General features: G+C 37.1%; 1 protein-coding gene across 6 annotated transcripts in view; it reads right to left on the bottom strand.

Moving 5' to 3' along the window:
* Nucleotides 1-738: 738 nt before the first annotated feature.
* LOC133461459 (focal adhesion kinase 1-like) overlaps nt 739-22,258 on the bottom strand; it is a 90,671-nt gene continuing 69,151 nt past the window's right edge. For all 6 annotated transcript variants that reach the window (XM_061742388.1, XM_061742387.1, XM_061742382.1 and 3 more), the window contains 18 exons: nt 21,833-21,930; nt 21,091-21,175; nt 20,901-21,001; nt 19,499-19,614; nt 19,080-19,180; nt 17,990-18,079; nt 17,433-17,637; nt 17,077-17,188; nt 16,387-16,461; nt 14,480-14,584; nt 12,088-12,192; nt 7,872-7,934; nt 7,278-7,317; nt 5,834-5,937; nt 3,887-4,042; nt 3,698-3,778; nt 2,508-2,593; nt 739-2,426 (listed from right to left, as the gene is read on the bottom strand). In XM_061742388.1, the coding sequence (XP_061598372.1) occupies nt 2,312-2,426; nt 2,508-2,593; nt 3,698-3,778; nt 3,887-4,042; nt 5,834-5,937; nt 7,278-7,317; nt 7,872-7,934; nt 12,088-12,192; nt 14,480-14,584; nt 16,387-16,461; nt 17,077-17,188; nt 17,433-17,637; nt 17,990-18,079; nt 19,080-19,180; nt 19,499-19,614; nt 20,901-21,001; nt 21,091-21,175; nt 21,833-21,930 (1,838 nt within the window). In that variant the 3' untranslated portion in view covers nt 739-2,311. The remainder of the gene's footprint in view (nt 2,427-2,507; nt 2,594-3,697; nt 3,779-3,886; nt 4,043-5,833; nt 5,938-7,277; nt 7,318-7,871; nt 7,935-12,087; nt 12,193-14,479; nt 14,585-16,386; nt 16,462-17,076; nt 17,189-17,432; nt 17,638-17,989; nt 18,080-19,079; nt 19,181-19,498; nt 19,615-20,900; nt 21,002-21,090; nt 21,176-21,832; nt 21,931-22,258) is intronic.

The following is a 22,258-nucleotide window of genomic DNA, read 5'->3' as shown; positions in this document are numbered from 1 at the left end:
TATATGTGTGTGTGCAAGGTGAAAACAAGGCTTCACCTGAACTGCAGCAAGAGTGGAGGAGGGGGGGGGCACAACCATGCCAGCCGGAAACCAGAAGCAGACGAGGAAGAAAGCCGGACCTCGGGGGACAGAAGAGGGGACGGTTCAGCCCCTCGCCAGCAAACCCCAACCAGCAGGAAACAGAGGGAAACAGAGGGAGCCACCACGATAGGGCTGCCACCTTTCAGAAATAGAAATAAGGGACACCCCGATTTCAGCAGCGCAGGCGCCAAAAAAAAGGGACATCCGCAAAACTTCTAAAATGCATAGAAATGTGTTTATTTTATATGAAAAAATAAAATGCTTTGATTTAAAGTCTAAAGTGCTTTAATTGCATTGAACTTGCACGACTGTACAGACAGCCAACCATACTAGCAACTGAAAAAGCGTCCTATTCTATGTATGTCCACATCAGTCCAGATGTTCTGTATGCAGGTAAATATAAATATAGCTACAGCTCAAGGTCGGAAAATTTGAATATGGTGTAAAAGTTTATTTATTTCAATAATTCAACTTAAAAGGCATTCCCTTATCATAAGAGAATTAATAAAGAACCGAATCACTAAGCAGAATCGAAAATGGAATTGCAATTGTAAAAATCTTATCAATTCCCATCCCTACTCAGACTACTTTGCCACCAAAAAATACATAGTGAATGTTTCACAAAAAAACACTTAAATGACTTTAGACAGCTGGTAATACTTCATAATAGTTTTTTATTTGCTTGGTTTAGCAACTGTACATGTATCTCCATCCTGAGAATACAGCTCACCACAGGAGAGAGGGAACAGTGAAAGAATCGGTGAGGGAGGAGAGGAAGGGAAGGACAGACAACACAAGAAATATATATCTATCGTGCCAGAGAAAAGGAAGAAAAAAACAGATTCAATTAAGTCCAGTGAAAAGAGGTAGAAAGACAGAGTTAAAAAACAGAATATAGGAGGACATTTTAAACCAGAGGGCTGCCATCACGCTCACAAAGTTACATGTTACTTAGTGTGTAAACATTCCTGATGTGAGGAGATGCAAATTCAGGAGTTTACATTTCAAGGATGCAAATGTTAGTTAGTTGTAAATTAAACTGCAATTGATTCAAAATGACCATTGTTTTTTCTTTTTTTTCTCCTTTTAAATCTGTCCCATCAAACTTGAATTTAATGACTGACTGAATGCAAAGAAATGTGACAATATTTACTATCTTAAAGCTAAAAAACAAGACTGTATGAATCCACATCATGTCAGAGAGTCAAGCATCATCAGGACATTCTGAATTAAATATTCCTTTTTTTTTCCAAACGTGTTTCATCTGGCACAGGGAGATCTACTGTATTTAATTAGCACCCTCACTTTAATTTAAAAATGACACTTCTTCCTCTATTCAGCTCTGTCCCTTCCACTCTCCCCTCATGCATTCCTCTCCGTTTAATTACTAACAATTCATGCTTCTGAAATGTGTTAGAAAATAGAGCTTATTTGTATATTTAATATGAAAGTTAATTTAAGAGTTCCATGTGGCAGGGTTGTTTTTTTTTAATTGTCTATATAAAAAGAAAGAGCTGGTTCATGAATGAGCTCTCATGCCACCTGAGATAAATATCTGTAGAGGAACAGCAGATGTTTTAGCATTTATGAGCAGCTGGACTGTGTGTCAATCATTTTCGCTCATACAAAGTTCAACAAGAAGACAGCAAGACTGAAGGCTGAGACTAACGACAATAATAATAATAATCAAAAATATAAAAGCATGTTTATACAACAACATTGTGAAATGATCTTCATTATTCCCATGAAGCGGACTGGTGGCCTCCCACCTGAAAAACACCAGGACCTCCGGCTGATCCTGGAGATCCTGATTAGAAATAAGGGCGCAAGAATGGATGGCTGGATCCTTCCAAAGCCAGGTTTTTTTTTTTAGTTCAAGTTCCTACAGATACGGTTTCATTCATGTGTTTTGTCCTTCAAGTGGAGCCTTTATTTGATCCATTTTCTTTCGGTGTAAATGAGAGTAATGGGTGATTTTTGAAACCAGAAGAGAAGAGAAGATGAGAGACAAGAGTGTTTATCTGCTTACATCGGTCAGAAAACAACACGTCTTTGGGTTGAGGGAGAAAGGAAGCAACGAATGCTTTAGGGCTGTTTATTTCAGTCGTGCACGCTGTCCATCCGTTCCTTGTTTTCATCTATCCAACGCAGATATCCAACACAATGTCCATCCACAGATCTGCAGCTGGAGTTACTACGGCATTAACCTTTGGCTTGAAAGACTTCTGGTCTAGTGGTTGATCATCTTGAGCCGTGATTGGTCGATGACGTCCAGCAGGTTCTTAGCGTCGACCGCCAGGGCGTGAGCTGCCATTAACATCTGTTTCTTGTAGTCCTTTTGTAAACTGTCCCAACAGACAGACAGGCAGCAGTTAGAATGTGACCACAAATGAAAAGATAACGTTTTACACTGAGTAAATCCCAACCTTGTCATGACGTATTGCTGGGCCAGTTTCATCTTTGCTATCAACTCTGCCAGATCTGAATTCAGCAGCTTCTGGGCCATCTCGATCTGGAAGAATAAGTGTTAACATTAGCCGGCAAGTGATAAATACCTAAATAATAGGAACGTAACTGAAACATGTCAACTCAACCAATTTTGTGAACAGAACTGTTTTGTGTTGGAAAAGTTAGAATATGATGCTTTTAAAGTTTGAAAAAAGTTTTTTCAAGGGTTTTCCCTAAATATTCCTATGGGCTTGATCAGAATGCTTCCTCATGAAAAGTGTTTGGTAATTAGTTATTTTTATAACATAATTTTACTTCTATTAGTCCATGGGCCAGACCAGATATCACTCAAGGTGACAAACTTGCTTATAATTTTTGAAAAAATCCATGTCTGTAGATGATATTTTGGTATGATAACCTTCCTGAGTGGCAGCTGGATCATAGTTATCAGCTCATGAAGTTACCCACCCCCTTCAGAAAATTACATTTTAGATGCTTGTTTGTAAAACTAAGCTGGTTCCTTATCTCATTGTGGTGTATTTGCATGATAAAGACCAGTTTGTGACATTAACCTAGTGGCTGTTATAGTTTCATAGGAGCCTAATGATGCTCTTCTAGTTTAAGGCTCACAATGACCTGTAACAACAATATAGTAGGGGTATATTATACATTTCCTGAATCCTTATGGTCCTGTGAGTATTCCAGTTTTTGTATTTTGTGTCTCTGTTGTTCCTAGTTGACACAGGGCTAAAAAATAGTATGTCATTTAGGCGAAAATTGTGTAAAAATGTGTGTTGTTTATAGTTTAAAGAGCCGCAGTGACCTCTATGTTGGTCAGAAAGATTCACATCTTAGCTTGAATGAATGCTTAAAAGGTCCCCTTTAAAATGATACCAAAGACAATATAGTGAAACATTGACAGATATCCTGTACATGAGTCTAAACCAGGATATGCAGCAGCATCTAAAATGTAGTTTTCTGAAGGGGGTGGGTAACTTCATGAGGTGATAACTATGATCCAGCTGCCACTCAGGAAGGTTATCATACCAGAATATCATCTATAGACATGGATCTTTTCAAAAATCCTAAGTAAGTTTTGTCACCTTGAGTGGTACTGACCAGTGAAATGTTGGGCTCTGGCCCCTGGACTACATGTACATGTTCTTACCTCTCGGTGTGTGCTGGGTGGCAGCACGGGGATCGTCTCATCTACTGTTGCCAGTAGAGTCCTCAGAGCCAGGCCCACCTCCTACAAAACAACCCACACATAACTCTGAAACTATTCAAACCTGTTCAAAATTCAGACAGTTTTTTTGGTTAATGTTATCAGTAATTTCTCCACGGAGACGGTTCCTACCTTGACCATGGGGACATACTCCTCGGGTGCAGCAGGTTGGATCCGGTTGGACATCTCGATCACAGCTTTGACCAGCCCCGTCACATTCTCATACACTTTGTCGTTAGAGCGGTCCAGGTTGGCGGTGGGTGGAGGGCTGATCTCCTGAGGCTGCAACTAAACCAACACCAGAGTAGGAACGGGCTGCAGTTTCAAACATCTAACACTGGGGGGCAGTATGTGCAAACACCAAACAACACTTCACAACTCCAACTACTGGAAGGAACTAGGAATTCACAGGCACCAGTTGCTAAATACTAGATTAGTTGACTTTTCTCTAGTGAGTTAGGAGGACAGTATGTTAGTGTGGGATTATTGTGTAGATATGCAAAGCTCAGCCAGCATGAAGAGATTTTCAGGTAATCATGAGCAACAAAACTGATTTACATCATTCACACTATTTTGGTTTGCTTTTCTATAGACAAAAATAACAAACAAAAAACACTTTTTTGCAGCAAAAACTTCTTTTGAAATAGCACTGTGTAGGAATTCATATGGAGAAATACACATAGAGACTGGCTGGCAGTTGGCTGGGGTTTAAAGGACCACTTTTGATAAAAAACAGCATCAATAAAACATCTCAGTAGCTTTAATTTAGATAATAATTTGAATATTAGTATGAGAAAATCATAGTAATGATAGAAAAATCCTACTGGAGTGAATCTAAGAGGAATTACTAGATTCATCTAACTTGTAATCTACAACCCCAAAACAAAACAAAAAAAGAATATGGAAAAGGTAAAATAATAATAATAATAATAATAATAATAATAATAATAATAATAATAATAATAATAATAAAGCAATAGTTATTAAATACATTTTGAACAATTATGGACTTAAGATGTTTTTGATGACAAGTGGAGATCCTCTGCCTATCTTTACTCCTCCAAGACTCAAAGCCTTTTATGGCTTTTGATTTAGTTTAAAATTATAATGCCTGTTGACATCACATGTATGAAATAACTTCACTGTTTGCTTGTTTTTTGTTTTAAGTGTTATAATGTTGAGCTTTAAGTGCAGGAATAAATGCACACAATATCAAACATCTACTTTTTTTGTACTGTCCCAACTTTTTTTTATTACTTTGGGATTGTAAATAAAAATCATCAGACACACAATCATTTTACTCATTTTTTTTTTTTAAATCTTAACTACAACATTCATGGTAAATATTGTAATACATCAAGCTTTAATTTCTTCACCAGGTATGATTCTTGCACTTCTGCTAAAAGAAGAAAAAAAGTGTAATAACTGTATTCCACTTAATTATCATGAGACAAGTGTCACCCTGAACCTTTAGGAGAAACTGCAGGACCAGTTTCTTGTTCCTCTTTCCTACTTGTTTCTGGTGAAGAAAAAAAAGCAAACTAAAATGAATGATGAAACTTGTTTGCACATGGAAGTCACAGTAACCACTAACTAACTAGAGCTCTACGATGATGACGGACACGCAGATCAGCTTACCCTCCACGGCTATAGGGAGTGTGGGGTTGTGGTTGGGATGGGGTTGGAAGGAAAATCAATTGAACACAAAGAAGTGTTTAAAAGAGAATCGGAAATGAAAAGAGTATTGATGAAACAAATTTACATGAGCAGATTAACATGTCAGAAAATGAAGATGTAGCAGTATGTAGAGTGACGAAGTGATGTTAATAACAGAGGAGGAGAATGTGTAAAAAGGGAGAGAAAAAGGTAAGATAATCAGGATACAGGAGACAGCATTACAACTGATCACCACAATGTCAAATTAATTAAAAACCAGAGACGATGCTCCAGTGGTTGGACAAAACCAAAGGTTTAAAAAGGTAAAATATATTAAAGAATAACCATACTTCTTTTTTGTATCTTTTTTACCCAAACACTCGTCCCCTTTTTCAGTTTGCATGTACAAATGTTCTCGTGTACCTTGACCCCTTCGTTATAGTTGTCTACAGGGCACAGACTGGACAGGTTGCCGAGATGACTAGGAGCTCCAGGACGGGGGGGCTTCTTAGGAGGGGCCACGTGTTCTGCAACAAGGTAATAGCACACATTTGTAATGGCATGGATATGGCATATATATATATGTTCCATATGGATGGATGGATCAGTGCATGTATGAAAATACTGCATGAATAAGGTTTACAAAATGACAGTTTGGATCCCAATGCAGGGTTCATACACATTTTAACCAACAAATTTCCATGACTTTCCCATGACTTGGCAGCAAGTTTTCATGACTATACATGACCTCTAACACATCAATGTATGAATGAAACATAGGAATAAAACTATGTAAAAAGTCACCACAGTGGAGATCTAATGACAATTATGGTTTTATACAAAATACACATTTGTTTAAACTAACTGATATACCAGCAATATGTTGTATAGTATTAATCTAATATAACTGTAATAATAACCGATCTGCATGATGCGCAAGACGCTAAGCACGTCACGCGTGAGAACAAGCGAAACTTTTCTATACAAAATATTTATTGATCAATTTTAAATCTACTTTATAGGCTGTTATTACTAAATGTTATCATTAAGTGAGAAAAATAAATTCCATGACTTTTCCAAAACCTTTGGGGTGAACTTATTTTTACAAAACCTTTCCAGGCCTTGAAAATGACATTTTCAAATTCCATGACTTTTCCAGGTTTTTTTCAAAACGTATGAACCCTGCCAATAGGCCTAGTACACACTGTACACAACTAATTGTATTTCCTCATTTTTACTTTAGTCACCTCTTCCTCACATTTAACGATCAAACATGGGATCAATTTAGGAGAAATGGAATCCAACAGTTAAAAAACGGTTCACAAGTAGCACCATTAGTACTGTCATTCTTTCACTGTGAACACATTGTGAAAAAACTTTTACAGTAATTTGACTTTTAATGGACTGCTGGAAGGTCAAGACTGAGTCTTTCCACAACGTACACTGCAAAAACTCAAAATTTTAACAAGAATATTTGTCTTATTTCTAGTTAAAATGTCTCATTTTTAGTCAAAAAAATCTCATTACACTTAAAACAAGACTCATCACTGGAAAAAACAACAATTTTCACTTAAAATAAGTAGAAAAATCTGCCAGTGGAACAGGATTTTCTTTTTGTAATGAGAAGATAAATCTTGTCCCACTGGCAGATTTTTCTACTTATTTCAAGTGAAAATTAACAAGTGAAAATTGTCAAATAACAAGTTATTTTCCTGTTAATGACTATTGTTTTAAGTGTAATGAGAATTTTTGACTAAAAATGAGACACTTTAACTAGAAATAAGACAAATATTCCTGGTAAGATTTTGAGTTTTTGCAGTGTATTACACCACTTTTACTCTTTATATCGGTGCGTGAGTTCACTCACCTGGCTTCCCAACTGGCTGGTAGATATGCTGACTTCCACCCTGTGTAAACCAACACACACACAAAGCAAATCATTGTTTTTTTTCCCAAAATTTCTTGCATTATATCAGACTTTTTGGATTAAGAAACAAAAATGCAGCTTCACAAAAGAGAATATTCTATATTAAGGCAAAAGTGTTGCTTTCCAGTGAGCGTGCGTGCAGCCTGCTGGGTTTAAACTTCCCATTGCTTCTCTGTGGTCGAGGGCTGGTATGTGAGGCAGTGCCCTTTAAGGCTCACAGACTGAAATACTTTCTCTGCTTATCCCAGCGTCTGTGTTTCCTCTCTGTTTGTCAGTTGCGCTGCAAGAATTCCCTACGGGTTCCTCTCCACCTCCCCATTACTTTCTCTCGGAATCCTGCCAGCAACTAAACTTCACATCTGTGTAAACTGAGATTTCCTCCATCTATTATTAATAACTGTGTTTGAAAAGTCAGTCCAAACTTTCCCTTGCAGATTAACAAAACCATATGTGAATTTACACCTGCTTAAAACGTAAAAAGTGCTGATATTCCTCAGCACGTTTTACGTTTTTTAACGTTGTGTGCGTACTGACCAGTGCTTGCAGTGTCCCGTCCTCTCTGTCGATGCTGCCTCTGCTGTTTCTGGGCTCTGCCTTCTGCAGGGATGACAGACACACAGACATTTGCAGGAATTTCAATAAGAAACATTGATACAGTTCAATCAGATGATGTGCAAATACATTTTCAAAAGTTTCCCATTCAAGTCTAAAGGACCTGAATAGATCTACTCCAAATAAAACAGCAACAACCAGGATAGTTTGGTTTTCCACTGATTAAAACCACCAGCTTTGGAAAGACAATATCATCCATCAAGTCAGTGAGAACAGCAGCACCAAAAAAACCAAGACCTTTTGAAATGAAACAATAAAAAACTATCTGTGCATCGGAAACCTATTCAAACTATCCCTCTCTCTGTTTCAGTACCGTTTTAGTGTAGCACGCCTTGAAGAGATGCATCCTGGGAGAATATATGCTGAAGAAGACGGGAGGTGGAACGCAGAGAGTGGAGGCCATCGAAAGAAGAGCAGGAAAAGAGACAGAAAGTATTATAGAGAGAGATGGGAAAGCTTCAAATGTAAGAAGAGGTAGAGGACAGACAAAATGGTGGAGGCACCAAAAGAATAAAGCGAGAAAAGAGAAAGACTGAGTCAGGAGGGAATAAAGGGGGAGGAAGAGCTCGGAGAGAGAGAAAGTTTTTCCAGAGGAGGAAAAGCTTCACTGAACCACAGAGACAAAATCCTGGAGAGAAAAGATCCTACTGCCTCACTTTCCTCTTTATTTCTCTCTTTCAGCTGCTTCTCCTCCCACTTTTTCCATCCCTCTGCATCTCCCTCCGATGGCCGAGCGCTCGCTCCTTCCTCCCTCTCCACGGCTCTTGCCAATCCCACTTCCTCTCTCCCTCCTCTGCCCTCTTCTAGTACTCTTCTTTTTGCTTTTCTCTTTTATTTTCTCCTACTGACCCCGCATTCATTAATACTTAAAACTGTACTTTTGTATTTAGACAGGTGAAAGTCTTTTTATCTTTACATTTTTTTGGTCCCAACATACAGTACAAGCCCAGCACTACAGTTCAAAATACATAGCAATGTTTTAATTTAATCTTTTGCAAATTTTACTTTCAGCAGAGTCGGAGTTCCACATTTGGGTTTATTGTGGAATTCTTTTTTTTTTCAATTATTTATGTTGTTTAGCCAAAAAGCATGAGAATAATCTATAATATAGGTGCAGGAAATAAATATAAATATATAAATATCAAGTTCTTTGACTGACATGGACTGACTTAAAGACATACAGGACTGTCTCAGAAAATGTGAATATTGTGATAAAGTTCTTTATTTTCTGTAATGCAATTAAAAAAACAAAAATGTCATCCATTCTGGATTCATTACAAATCAACTGAAATATTGCAAGCCTTTTATTATTTTAATATTGCTGATTATGGTTTACAGCTTAAGATTCCCAGAATATTCTAATTTTTTGAGATAGGATATTTGAGTTTTCTTAAACTGTAAGCCATGATCAACAATATTAAAATAATAAAAGGCTTGCAATATTTCAGTTGATTTGTAATGAATCCAGAATGTAGGACATTTTTGCATTACAGAAAATAAAGGACTTTATCACAATATTCTAATTTTCTGAGATAGTCCTGTACATTTCTCAAAACTGTTATGTTCAAAAATAATTTGCTTTTAAATGTAAGTTTGAGGTTAAATCGTAAGGATCATACAGTAGCTGACAACCTCAGTGTCTGCTGTCTAAATCTATTTATATATCTATATATCTAACCATTGTGTCTGTGTCTCTTTTCTCTGTTTTTCCTTCTCTCTGTCTCATCTTTCTTTTTCCTGCTCATCCCAGCAGGAGTTTCCCCCCTACGATCCAGGTCCTGCTCAACATTTCTGCCCCCCTAACGGGGAGTTTTTCCTGCCACTGTTTGGCTTAACGTTTTTCTCCCACTAGTTTTGACCTGCCGTTTTTTAAGTAATAATTGCTCTGGGGTTATTTTCTGGATCTCTCAAAGCTACCTAGAGACAACTTCTGTTGTAATAGACGCTATATAAATAAAATTGAATTGAATTGACTTAATCTCAAGAAGCGAGAATACTGTCATGACCAGATCAGATAAAGCTTAGCAGAGAACTTCACAACAGTATCTCTTTTTAATGAACTAAGTGACTTGTGGTATGTGTGTAATATATTCACTTAACAGGAAAAGAAAACTGGTAAGAGCCTCATTGGTGTATAAAACCACTGAATTATGTGATATTCCACTAACCACAATAGGAATGTTTTCTCAGTTTGAACAGCCATAAATCTGCAGGGTCATAGATGTGTTTTGTCGTGTGCAGTCAGCAGTTTGTGCATCAGGTAAACTGATCTATGACTTGGTGAGATGCCACGGACATTCCTACCGAGCTGATCACATCCCTCGATCAGGATGGAAACATGAAGAGTGACAGCATGACCGGTATTCACCCGTGTTATTTTACCCTCCCTTCCCATATTTCAAGTCTCCTACTACTATTTAGCTGGAAAAAAAAGAAAAAGGCCCATCAAAGCAAGAGGAGATTTAATCTGAACTGAAGAGAGAAGAAAAACAGACTTGTTATGCAAACGCAGTGTTTTGGCTGCATTTGGGGAGGTTTTAGTGTCTGATGAGATAAATCAAACTCGCACAAGCGAGCCAGTTCAAAGATCTGAGAAAGATATTCTGCAGCTCTACTGGCAACAGCAGTGCAGAAGAAAAGGCCTTATACTGTGAGCAAAAAGAGTCCCTTTTATGCCAGTCTATTTTCATGCTTACATATATATACTGGAGATATATTTATAAAGAAGTCCTGCAGCAGGTTTTCAGTACACGTCACCTCCGATCCCGTTCATCTGATTTTCATATTTATTTTCCCGATGGATCTCTTGTTGATAAAGTTGACACATTCAAATATCTTGGACTTTGGATTGACCCGGAACTTACCTTTAAACCTCACATTGATTATACTGTTAAAAAAAGCACATGGCTGTCTCGCTTCACTTTACCGTTCAATCAACTGTTTCACACTTCCTGTCAGAAAAAGGTTAATTTCTCAACTCATACTACCACTTGTTGATTATGCAGATATTGTTTATCAAAATACTACAGATACCCATCTTAAACCTCTGACTGTATTATTTAATTCATTATGTAGATTTGTGTTACGTCGTCCTTTCAGAACATCATTGTTTTATGTTTGATTCATTGAACTGGTTGCAACCCAAATCTAGATGGCAATTTCACTGGCTTCAGTTCCTTTTTAAATGTGTTTATTTTCACTGTCCTCCATATTTAAAAGAACTCATGATTCCATATAACTCTCCATACTCACTCAGACATGTGTATTTTCCTTTTTTCTTTGTTCCTAGAATTTCAAAAGAGGTTGGTAAAAGATCATTTTATTTTAAAGCTCCATCAGATTGGAATAATCTTCCTCTCTTTTTGCGTTCTATTACCTCTTTTCATTGTTTTAAGTTGTCATTATACTCTCATTTTAAAACAAATTCCCTATGTTTTTAATTTATTTATGTATTTCTTGTCCTTTTTTCTATTTATTTTTTTATTTTTTCTCTCTGTTATGTTATATTTATCTCATTGTTCCGGTTATTCAATTTGTCTATTTTGTAACTAGATTTACAGTATGTGTGTAGGGGTTGTGTGTGGGAGAGGGTGAGCAAGATGTCTGTGTTTGTTTTATGTCATGTCTGTACTGTAATGTGATATATTGTAATGTATGTTTTCTTGGGAACCCATTGAAAATAAGATGTTACATCTCAAGGGGCTATCCTTTAATAAATTCTGAAAATTCTGAAATATTTTTGAATGATAAAATTGTGGAGTTTCCTCTGCTAGCTACAATGAGTAAGTTTGATCCTATTTTTTTTAAATAATTGAATTTCTTGTATTTTAGATTTCCTCCCTTATAAATGCCAGAAATAGTTGAAACATTTGTGATGGTGCTGTTATTGTTATGTTTCCTTACATCTCAAGAGTAGTCTGAACATGTAGACTGAAAAAACAGACTGATATTTGATATGAAGAGAGGAAACAGGTAAAACAGGAACACTGAAGAGGAAATCATACAAGAAAAGTTCCTTTCTTCATGTATCTTCAGATTTTATCAAATATATCTCAGTCATTTTTGCTGATATAAAATAACTCTGCTTTGACTCCCACCGTGGGGGAAGAATGTGTGTGTTTTAGTGTATTTGAATTACCATGAGGATTTCCTCTTGCTCCAGCCAGCGCTGGTCGTCCTCCATCTGCTGCTGCTGCATCATTAGTCTCTCCTCCATCATAGCCTGCCCTACACACCCACCCTCCTGTACAAAACACGTGCTCATATGTAAACTCTTCTTCTTACAACTTTTTTCTATTTTTAACTATTTGGCTAAGAGGAACAAGCAAAACCTTTTTCAAAACTAAAAACAAAATCCCTGCAAAAATTCAAAATCTTACAAGGAATATTTGTCTTATTTCCAGTTAAAATGTCTAATTTTTAGTCAAAAAATCTCATTACACTTAAAACAAGTCATCACCAGAAAGATAACTTGTTATTTGACAATTTTCACCTGTTTCAAGTAAATTTTCACTTGAAATAAACAGAAAAAAGATTTATCCAGCAAAAAAATCTTGTTCCACTGGCAGATTTTTCTACTTATTTTAAGTGAAAATCTACTTGAAACAGATGAAAATTGTTGTTTTTTTCCAGTGATGAGTCTTGTTTTAAGTGTAATGAGTTTTTTTACTAAAAATGAGACATTTTAACTAGAAATGAGACAAATATTATTGTTAAGATTTTGAGTTTTTGCAGTGTATTATTTCAAGACCATAATAAATGACTCTTCTTATTGTGTAATCATAATAAAACATGATCTGAAGCATTTTTTGACAACAAACATGTTTTTTCCAACAAACTGGAAAAAACATGTCTCTCACCAGATTTGAAGATAATAATAGAAGAAAATAAGAATTTCAGCTGTGACCATTTCTTAAGAAATGTCCACTGTGTGTGTGTGTGTGTGTGTGTGTGTGTGTGTGTGTGTGTGTGTGTGTGTGTGTGTGTGTGTGTGTGTGTGTGTGTGTGTGTGTGATCTAACAGCTGCATTTCACACTGTAAATAATGATGAAATATTAATCTCCCGTCTGGAACACTGTTGGCATCACAGTCACTGCTCTGAAACGGTTTAGGTCCTAACAGACAGAAAAACTCCTGCCTGCCCCGCGTCCCCCTCTGCTCCTCTCCCCTTAAGGGAAGGGGTGTTCCTCAGGGGTCTATTCTAGGAGCCTATACTCTTTTCCCAGTACACGCTCCCCCTGGGATCTATTCTGAAAATATAACCTCTCTTTTCACTGCTATGCTGCAAATTTACAGTACATGAAAACACCACTCCCACTCTTTCAAATATTTACCAGACAGTCTGGAGGACATCAAAGCCTGGATGCCTTTAAACTTTTTAAAACTTGAATGAAAATTCGTCTCAGTGCTGCCTGAGACTGGTATGTAGATGTAGGACCCCTTCGCCCACATTCAAACATATTGCCAAAAATGCATTTTCTTTTCCCACTTGAGGCTTTATCCAAGGTTAAACCCTTTTTATATTTCAAAAACTTTGATAAAGTTATACACGCCTTTGTGTCATCCCACCTAGACTATTGCAGTGCCCTGTATGCCGGCGTTAGCTGTTCCTCCTGTCCTCCTGCAGCTGGTTCTAAACGCTGCAGCTCTCCTCCTCACCAGAACGCTATGGTGGGACCAGATCACACCTGAGCTGCAGCTCTTCCTTGGCCACCCATTCGTTATGAGATCAATTTTGAAATTCTTCTATTTGTTTTTAAATCTTTAAAGGGAACCTATTATGAAAAACACGTTTTTTCTTGCTTTAACATATAGCCGCCCGGATGAGCCGTCCAGTGTGATGTGACTTCTACGAGCCGTTCAGATTCAGGTTCAGAGGTTTGGCCTCCGATGAGTGAAACCACGCCCACAACTATAAAACCGTGTAACTGCATGCGAGCGTCCGACTATCGTAGCACTGCGTGACATCGGACGCTCTCTGTCCACCTCCCTCCAGCAGCTGCCACTTTATTGAGATTTTTGTAGTGAAATGAGGAGGAATCATAGAGATAACTTCTCATTTCAACTAACTGGATCAGCCGTTCCTCATCCGTGACTGTTTCCTACAGCGCTTTCAACCGGCTTTCAACGCGAGCGACAGGAAGAAAATAGAATCAGGGCGTCCGACAAATGTTCAGGTCAAAACGGCGCAGCGCTGCGGCCAGTTAGGACAGTCCAATAGAAAATAAAGCAATGGAATAGATTTTGTTGCTGATGCTCGCTCGCATCGCATGAAGTTAGGACACGGTGTAAAAGCTGATTTATGGTTCTGCGTTACACCAACGCAGACAGATAGGGAACGAGCTGCCACTGCTTCTATGACTGTTTTTAAATCTTATCTTAAAACTCATTTTTATTCACTAGCATTTAACTTACAATGATTGTTTTATTTTATTTATGTGTTTTATGTTTTACGCACTTTGGTCAGCTGTTTTAAATTGCTTCATAAATAATGGTGACTTGACTTGACGTGCGTGCGTGTGTGTGTTTACCTCCACTCCCGGGTTCCAAAGCGGGTTCAGTTCGGGTCGGTGCTGGTTCCAGGTTTCAGACGGAGGGAAGCTGCTTCCTCCTCCAACGCCCCCGTGAGCTGCAGGCTGGAGTTCACAAATCCAGACAGACACAGAGGAAAACAACAAAACAGCAGCATGAGAATGAGACAGCAGCTACTAGTGATAAACAATGACTGGCAGCATTTCAGTGATAAATGTACAATGTTGACTGTTTGATAGTTAATATGCTTTTATGAAGCAACACAGCAAGACTGTTGCTTCATACTTTTGTCTATAAATAAAGTGTAAATGACAAAGAAAACAAAGTTGCGTGGTTTCCTGAATGAGGAAAAAAAAAACACGAAAAAAAATACGAAATAGTAATTTGGTGCATTTTTTTATGTTATTTATACTGACTTGAAAACTCTGATGAAGAACACATACCACAATAAACAGATTTTATACCACATTATGAAATGACTAAACTGGACATAAATAGTAGTTTAAATTATATGCATGAGAATGAGCAGCTTATCTTATTGTCACAGGAGCAGCTTTGAATTGTAAGCGTTTGCGTGTCCATGAATAAGTGGCTTTTAGCACTCCAGGAAATGCCTGCTGTCTGCTGTGTTTATGAGGAGAGGAGTAAGTGTGCTCAAAGTCTCTCTTATTTTCTCTTCATTCGTATTTCTCTGTTAGACTTTGACGAATGCAGCACAGTTAAATTTCTCATAAAATTTCTGTCCATTTTCATAAACAGCAGGGTGTAAAATACAGCAAAAATGCACCAATCATTCTGCTTTTATAATGGATACATTTTTAAAACTATATTCCACATATTTCTGCAATTATTTTGACTCTCTGAATGTTCAACCAGCACATCTAAGCAAGCAGCTAACACTACGTTGGCATTTCTTTATATATTCAGCAGCCCTAGCATGTTTCTAAACTACTGGAAGCAGTGGACTTCTAAAAATCTTCTGAATAAATCACACTTCATTTGGTCTTAAATATTCCCATTTCTTGCATTTCTTTCTGCACCACTGTGCAGTTTAGCTCCTGCTACTTCAATCATCTGGAAATCAGAGGAAAATCCTGCTGCAGAAAAGATGAAGTAAAGAGAGAGTACCTTGTTCCTCACTGTTAAATATGTATTTATTTGATCTCCCATCCTATGCTTTGCTGAAGATTGGAGAAACTTCTTGATACACAATACTTGGAAGACACTGCAAAAATTCAAAATCTTAACAAGAATATTTGTCTTATTTCTAGTTAAAATGTCTCATTTTTAGTAAAAAAAAATCTCATTACATTTAAAACAAGAGTCATCACTGGAAAAAACAACAATTTTCACCTGTTTCTAGTAGATTTTCACTTGATATAGGTAGAAAAATCTGCCAGTGGGGCAAGATTTATCTTCTCATTACATAAGTAAAAAAATCTTTTTATAGGTTTTTCTACTTATTTTAAGTGAAAATCTACTTGAAACAGGTGAAAATTGTTGTTTTTTCCAGTGATGAGTCATTTTGAGGTATTTTAACTAGAAAATAAGACAAATATTCATGTTAAGATTTTGAGTTTTTGCAGTGTACCTGCTACATCCTCAAGGACGGGCTGGAAGAATATGAACGTGTGTGGAGGACACAGACACCTCACTTTGGGACGAGGCACCAACTTAGAAATTAGAATCGGAGGATTGAGATGGGGTTGGAGCCTTCATTTGTTTTTCTTTTGTTAATCATGTGTTTTCAATTTGTTTATATCTTTCTTTACAATGCAGACTGTATGAACATAGCATTGTGTTTCTCAGATCGTTGCAGAAACCCCATCCAAAATTTCACAAATGAAAAAAATTAAATAAAAGAATCAAAAGGAGAAATGAGTGTTTCTCTGTGTGAGTGGTTTACCGGGAAGTGGTCGTGCTGGGGCCCAGAGAGGAAACCTTCATTGGAGCAAGGACGGGGATAACCTGGTCTACTGGGCTGTGAACACAGAGATATCCATATGTAATATGTAATGAGCTATTATTACGACGGAGTATTAGGGCCAAACTAAGACAAAAAAAATTGGAAATTACGAGAATAAAGTCATAATATAATGAGAATAAAGTTGTAAAATTACGAGAATAAAGTCATAATGTTGCGAGAATAAATTTGTAATAGAATAAAGTCGTAATATTACGAGAATAAAGTCGTAATATTACGAGAATAAAGTCGTAATTTATGAGAATAAAGTCATAATATTATGAGAATAAAGTCGTAATATTATGAGAATATAATTTATGAGAACTCTAACAGGAAGAGCTTCTTCTCCCTGTGTTAAAATGAGGAATATTGAGCATCTTTTGAAGTTATATTTATATATTTATAATATGTTTAATATTAAGACTTTATTCTCGTAATATTATGACTTTATTCTCAAAATATTACGACTTTATTCTCGTAATTTTACGACTTCATTCTCATATTATTATGACTTTATTCTTGTATTTTCATTTTTTTGTCATAGTTTGGCCCCAATACCTAATACGTTGTATATTATAAATTCCAAAAGCAAGAAAAAAGGTCGACTTAACATCACTAATTGTTGACTCTTACTTTAGGCGGTGCTTCGTCAGAACCTCCAGAGTCCCAGGAGACGGTGACTTGTCTCCTCATCTCCAGTCGTAGTCTCTCCTCTTGTTGAAGCTTCTCTTCCTCCAGTATGGTGCTGCAGAAATCACATTGGCCAACATGAATTCTTTTTTATTTCAGTAGTTGTGTATTTTCTCAGATTAGCAGGTGAACTACAGGTTAAAATAATAACAAATGCTTTCCCATATGTTCATGTTTCTATTATATAATTAAAAAAAAAAAAGTCAAACATGGTTTGAGAATTAACAAATGACCCCAACCGGGACATAAAATGAGAACAATGTTGAGACAATAATCCCACGACAAAAATAAATAGCTACCTAAGTTGTGTTTTGAGCTCAGTGAAGCGCGGCCTCTTGCTCGGGTCGTACGACCAACATTTGGTCATCAAACTGTACAGGGTGGGTGGACACTGGGGGGGCATCGCCAAGCGCTCGCCGTTCTCTATCCTCCCGATCACATCGTTGTTCTTCACGCCCTGGAAGGGCTTGATGCCGTACATCAAGATCTCCCACATACACACACCTGGGCAAAAAGACAGATGAAAAGTGCTATCAACATCAAGTACAAACACACACTTCACTAGATGAATCTATTACTTATGTAAAACTACACATCAGAGAAGTGTAACAACTTTATTCTGATTACTTGTTAGACTACTGCCATTCATTCATGACAAGGTGATTACATCTCAATAAGAGGAGTCTTTGTGGCTTAACTCTTATGCTTCTCATTCTAAAAACATTGACAGATTCCAAATAGTACAAATCAACAAACTGTAGTGAGTTACTTTCACAAAAGCAATCAGGCATGCTGAAGTGAAAACCCAGAACACACACATCAGTTAATGAGCGACACAAACACAACCGTAACTTACCAAACATCCACACGTCACTGGCAGAGGTGAACCTCCTAAAGTTGATGGATTCTGGGGCCATCCATTTAATAGGAAGTTTACCTTTAGATGCTGAGAGAGAAAACAGACATGAATATTATCTGTAAAACACCAATTTTCAGCTCATAAATTCTCAAACTCAGTCTTAAGGTCTAGTTGAACTGGTTAACGCAGTAACCTGATGTCATCAGTAGATGGTGCTAATGGACCGGCAGCTTTAAACGTGCAGATCAATCTGAGATCCACACTGGTCAATGTTTCTTTTTTTAAAAAAGCAAATCAATTTCTATGTGCACTTTTCAGGGCGTTTTTTTTTTCAGTATGTGGACTACCGAAGTGAAAACATTTTTGATACACTATGATTATACTGGTTCAACATTCTGTGTCACAAAAACATTGACTGCATTTACATGCAGTCAATAACCCTTTTAAAACCCAAATATTAGCAATAACCCGGTTTTGCACGGCCATGTAAACACCAATAACCCCTTTGAATAACCAGAATTTGCTCATATTCGGTTTTTTTTAAAACCCGAATATGACCCCTGGGTTACTCCTTTTAAAACCCGAATATTGGGTCATGTAAACACCAAACGGAATATCCCCATCAAACGGAACATGAATTTGTTTTCTGTACATGATTTTTTCGCAAGGAATCCTGGTCTTTTGAGTCCAGGACGTTCTTCTAAACACGGAGAAATGCAAGACTACCCCACACTTTTGGAGTGAGGAGGAGACTAATCATTTTATAAATGTAATGAAGGATATGAACATTTTGGCATTTGTAGACAGTAGAAAGTACCGGGATAGTGAGATTTACATGAAGGTGAGCGAAAAGTTGCGCGAAGCAGCATTTGTTTTGAATTTGGATACAGGAAGAAGAAGCAGAAATGACGGGAATTGCGTCATGATGTTCTCCATGCGTCGCTGTTTTGATCCAGATATCCCAAATGATTAATTACCATGTAAACGGAATATTCCCAATGTTTCAGTAACCGGAATATTAGCAATAACCCGAATTTTGACTGCATGTAAACGTAGTCATTGTGTTTATGTGAAGATGCCTCATCACCTTTGTAGTAAGAACTGTCCTCCATGTATCGAGACAGACCAAAGTCTCCGAGCATAACGCAGTCCACTGCAGAGACCAACACGTTACGTGCTGCAATGTCCCTGGAACACATAAGGGCTTTGTTTAGGCAAAATCATAGTTATTAATTATGCATTTCTTATATGACAAAGAATTTGCTAAATCTCTTTACATGTTATACGATTCATATTTGTTATTTGGGAATCTGAATTGTAAAATAATAATGTATGCAACTTGTTTCGGGATCAAAAAAAAAAAAAGTGTTATCAGTTGAGCAGACATAAAAGATTACCTGTAATAGTAATCTAAAAATACTTTTTGTTTCTCCTTAATTAGGATATGACTGTTCATGTGTGAATGTGAAGGCTTGTGTGTGTGTTTTTGTGTGTGTGTGTGTTTACCTGTGTACAAAGCGTTTGCTCTCTAGATAAGCCAGCGCTGTACTGAGCTGATACGCAAACAGAATGAGTGTAGCCAAGTCCAGACTGTACTTCCTCACCTGGAGGAACGACCGCAACTGCAGATGTGAGGACACATAAAACACACGGGGGCAACGTTATGGACACGGTGTCACTGGAGGTGGTCAGGGTGTCCATGTTAGTAGTTAGTGTTAATTAGGGGTGTAACGATATACTAATCTCACGATACGGTACGATACACGATATTAAGGTCACGATAACAATACGATATTATAGCAGTATTTTTTAACAACCTTGAATGAGGAACATATGACTGGAAAAAATGGTCTTTTATTTGAAAGTCACAAAATACAAAACAATACTGTGTGTTTTCCCTATTGTTCCAGTTTGTAATGCTTTATAACTTTTTAAGTTTTAAAGAGAAAGCCAGGCCAACCATTTTCCACAAACTGAACTAAAAGTAAATGTCAGGTTTGTATTATGCATCTTCAGTTTCATACAAGTACAAATATTTTGCCACAAACTGAATAGTTTCTCTCATGTATGATTTGACTTTTTTCTTTTCCAGAAATTTAATAACTAAAATTAAATAAATAAAAGTAAATAAATACATACATTTTTACATCATAATAAAGATTGATTCATGCTCACCTTATAAGTGTAAGAGGAGATTTATTTTTGTTAAGAAGGTTATTTTGATAATTCAGGGTTCATTATTTAATAAATATATTCTTTTTATTCTGATGTAAATCAGGGACTATAATGACACTAGTCAGTTTATCTGTAGTGATTAGTCTGTTTTAGATTGGGCGGAGTGATACGCCACAGTACGGCACTAGGTGCTGTGTTGATGTTCTAAAATCCTACACTGTTGAGGGACATTAAAGTACACTGGAACTCAGCAGAAGTTGTCCCCGTGTTTATCCTACTCACAACCCGAAAAAGGTTTAATTTAATAAGGTAAGGCTTAACTCTGCACCAGCCTTACATACAGTAAGTAAAAGTTCAGAGCTCAGAACCCCCAAGAGTCCCGTGATCGGAACCGCAAAACGGTACTAGTTTCTTCTGAGCGGAGTAAGATTTTGGTCTGCGGGTCGAGGTGCTGTCGACACCAATACACTGCGCGTTACTAGTCAACACAATATAGGCTATTAATATTAATAATCCAATATCGCGATACAGTTTGTCACCTCCACGACACGTATTGTGACGTTTTTGTATCACGAAATTTCGTGGCACGGTATATTGTTACACCCCTAGTGTTAATGTTAGCGTTTTAAAGCAGAAAAAACTCTGACTGAGCAACAATGGTCTGATTTAACGCTGTTAAGTCCAACTGACAATAAGCAGCAACCCACTCAAAAACACAGAGCCTGAGTTGTACCTCTCCAAGAGTACAGAGGTCCATGATGATCCACACTGGGTTCTCTGTGATCACGCCGATGAGTTTAACAATGTGCGGGTGGTCAAACTGACGCATTGTTACTGCAAGAGAAACAAACTCAGTATTTATTAAATGATAACATGTTAGCAGCAGAAAGGTGATGCAAAACAAACACCAAGTGAAGTCTTACGTGCTTCTTGAAGGAACTTTTCTCTGACGCTGTCTGAAGTGCAGTTCTTACAGGTTTTGATGGCGACTGCTAGAGGAGTTTTGTCCTGTGCAACACAAGGACACAAGTTAGCAAAATATAGAAATGACCACATTACAAGAACAAAATGTTTGCTTCTTTTCTTCAAATAAAGATTCAAAGAAGTTACACTCCAAAAACTCAAAATCTTAACAAGAATATTTGTCTATTTCTAGTTAAAATGTCTCATTTTTTGTCAAAAAAAATCTCTTTACACTTAAAACAAGACTCATCACTGGAAAAAACAACAATATTTACCTGTTTCAAGTAGATTTTCACTTAAAATAAGTAGAAAAATCTGCCAGTGGAACAAGATTTTTTTGCTTGTGATGAGAAGATAAATCTTGTCCCACTGGCAGATTTTTCTACTTATTTCAAGTGAAAATTTACTTGAAACAGGTAAAAATTGTCAAATAACAAGTTATTTTCTTGGCAATGACTCTTGTTTTATGTGTAATGAGATTTTTTGACTAAAAATGAGACATTTTAACTAAAAATGAGACAAATATTCCTGGTAAGATTTTGAGTTTTTGCAGTGACATTTTTTTGATTTTTCTCTAGAGATCTATATCAAGTTATCACATTATAAAAGCAGCACAGAGCTTTATGCATTATGGATTTCCATTTTGCCATTGTGAAGATATAGCGTGCATTTGCATGTATTTATGTGTATATTCCTACATACTGGACAGTTGTAGACTCCTTGGTGAACGTCTCCAAACTGCCCCTCTCCGATGCAGCGGCCCAACTCTATCCTGTCCCTCTGGATCTCATAGTCCCGCGCTGGGGGGGGACAGGAAGAGAAGACAGAGAAAAGAAGTACAGTGAGTAGCCAGACACATTTATCTGCTGCACACACTGGAAACACAGAAAATACTCATATTTGATAAACTTCCCTGGAGGTACATGAGTGAGAATTACCAGGATAGAAATGTAGACAATGAGCTGTCTTTGGTTTTGTCAAAAAATACAGTAAGGGTAAAACATGTGGACGCTCACTCTAAATAAATCCATAAGTGAGTTCAAACGTGATTGACTGGAACTGTAGATATAAATATGTAAGTACACTTATAATGTATTATGAAATTAATTTGAGGTTTTTGCCATCCAT

This window comes from Cololabis saira, chromosome 15 (genome assembly GCF_033807715.1).
Source record: "Cololabis saira isolate AMF1-May2022 chromosome 15, fColSai1.1, whole genome shotgun sequence".
In the NCBI taxonomy this organism is placed as follows: Eukaryota; Metazoa; Chordata; class Actinopteri; order Beloniformes; family Belonidae; genus Cololabis; species Cololabis saira.
The sequence above is the reverse complement of the archived record's forward strand: the minus strand, read 5'-3'. Positions and strand labels throughout refer to the sequence as shown.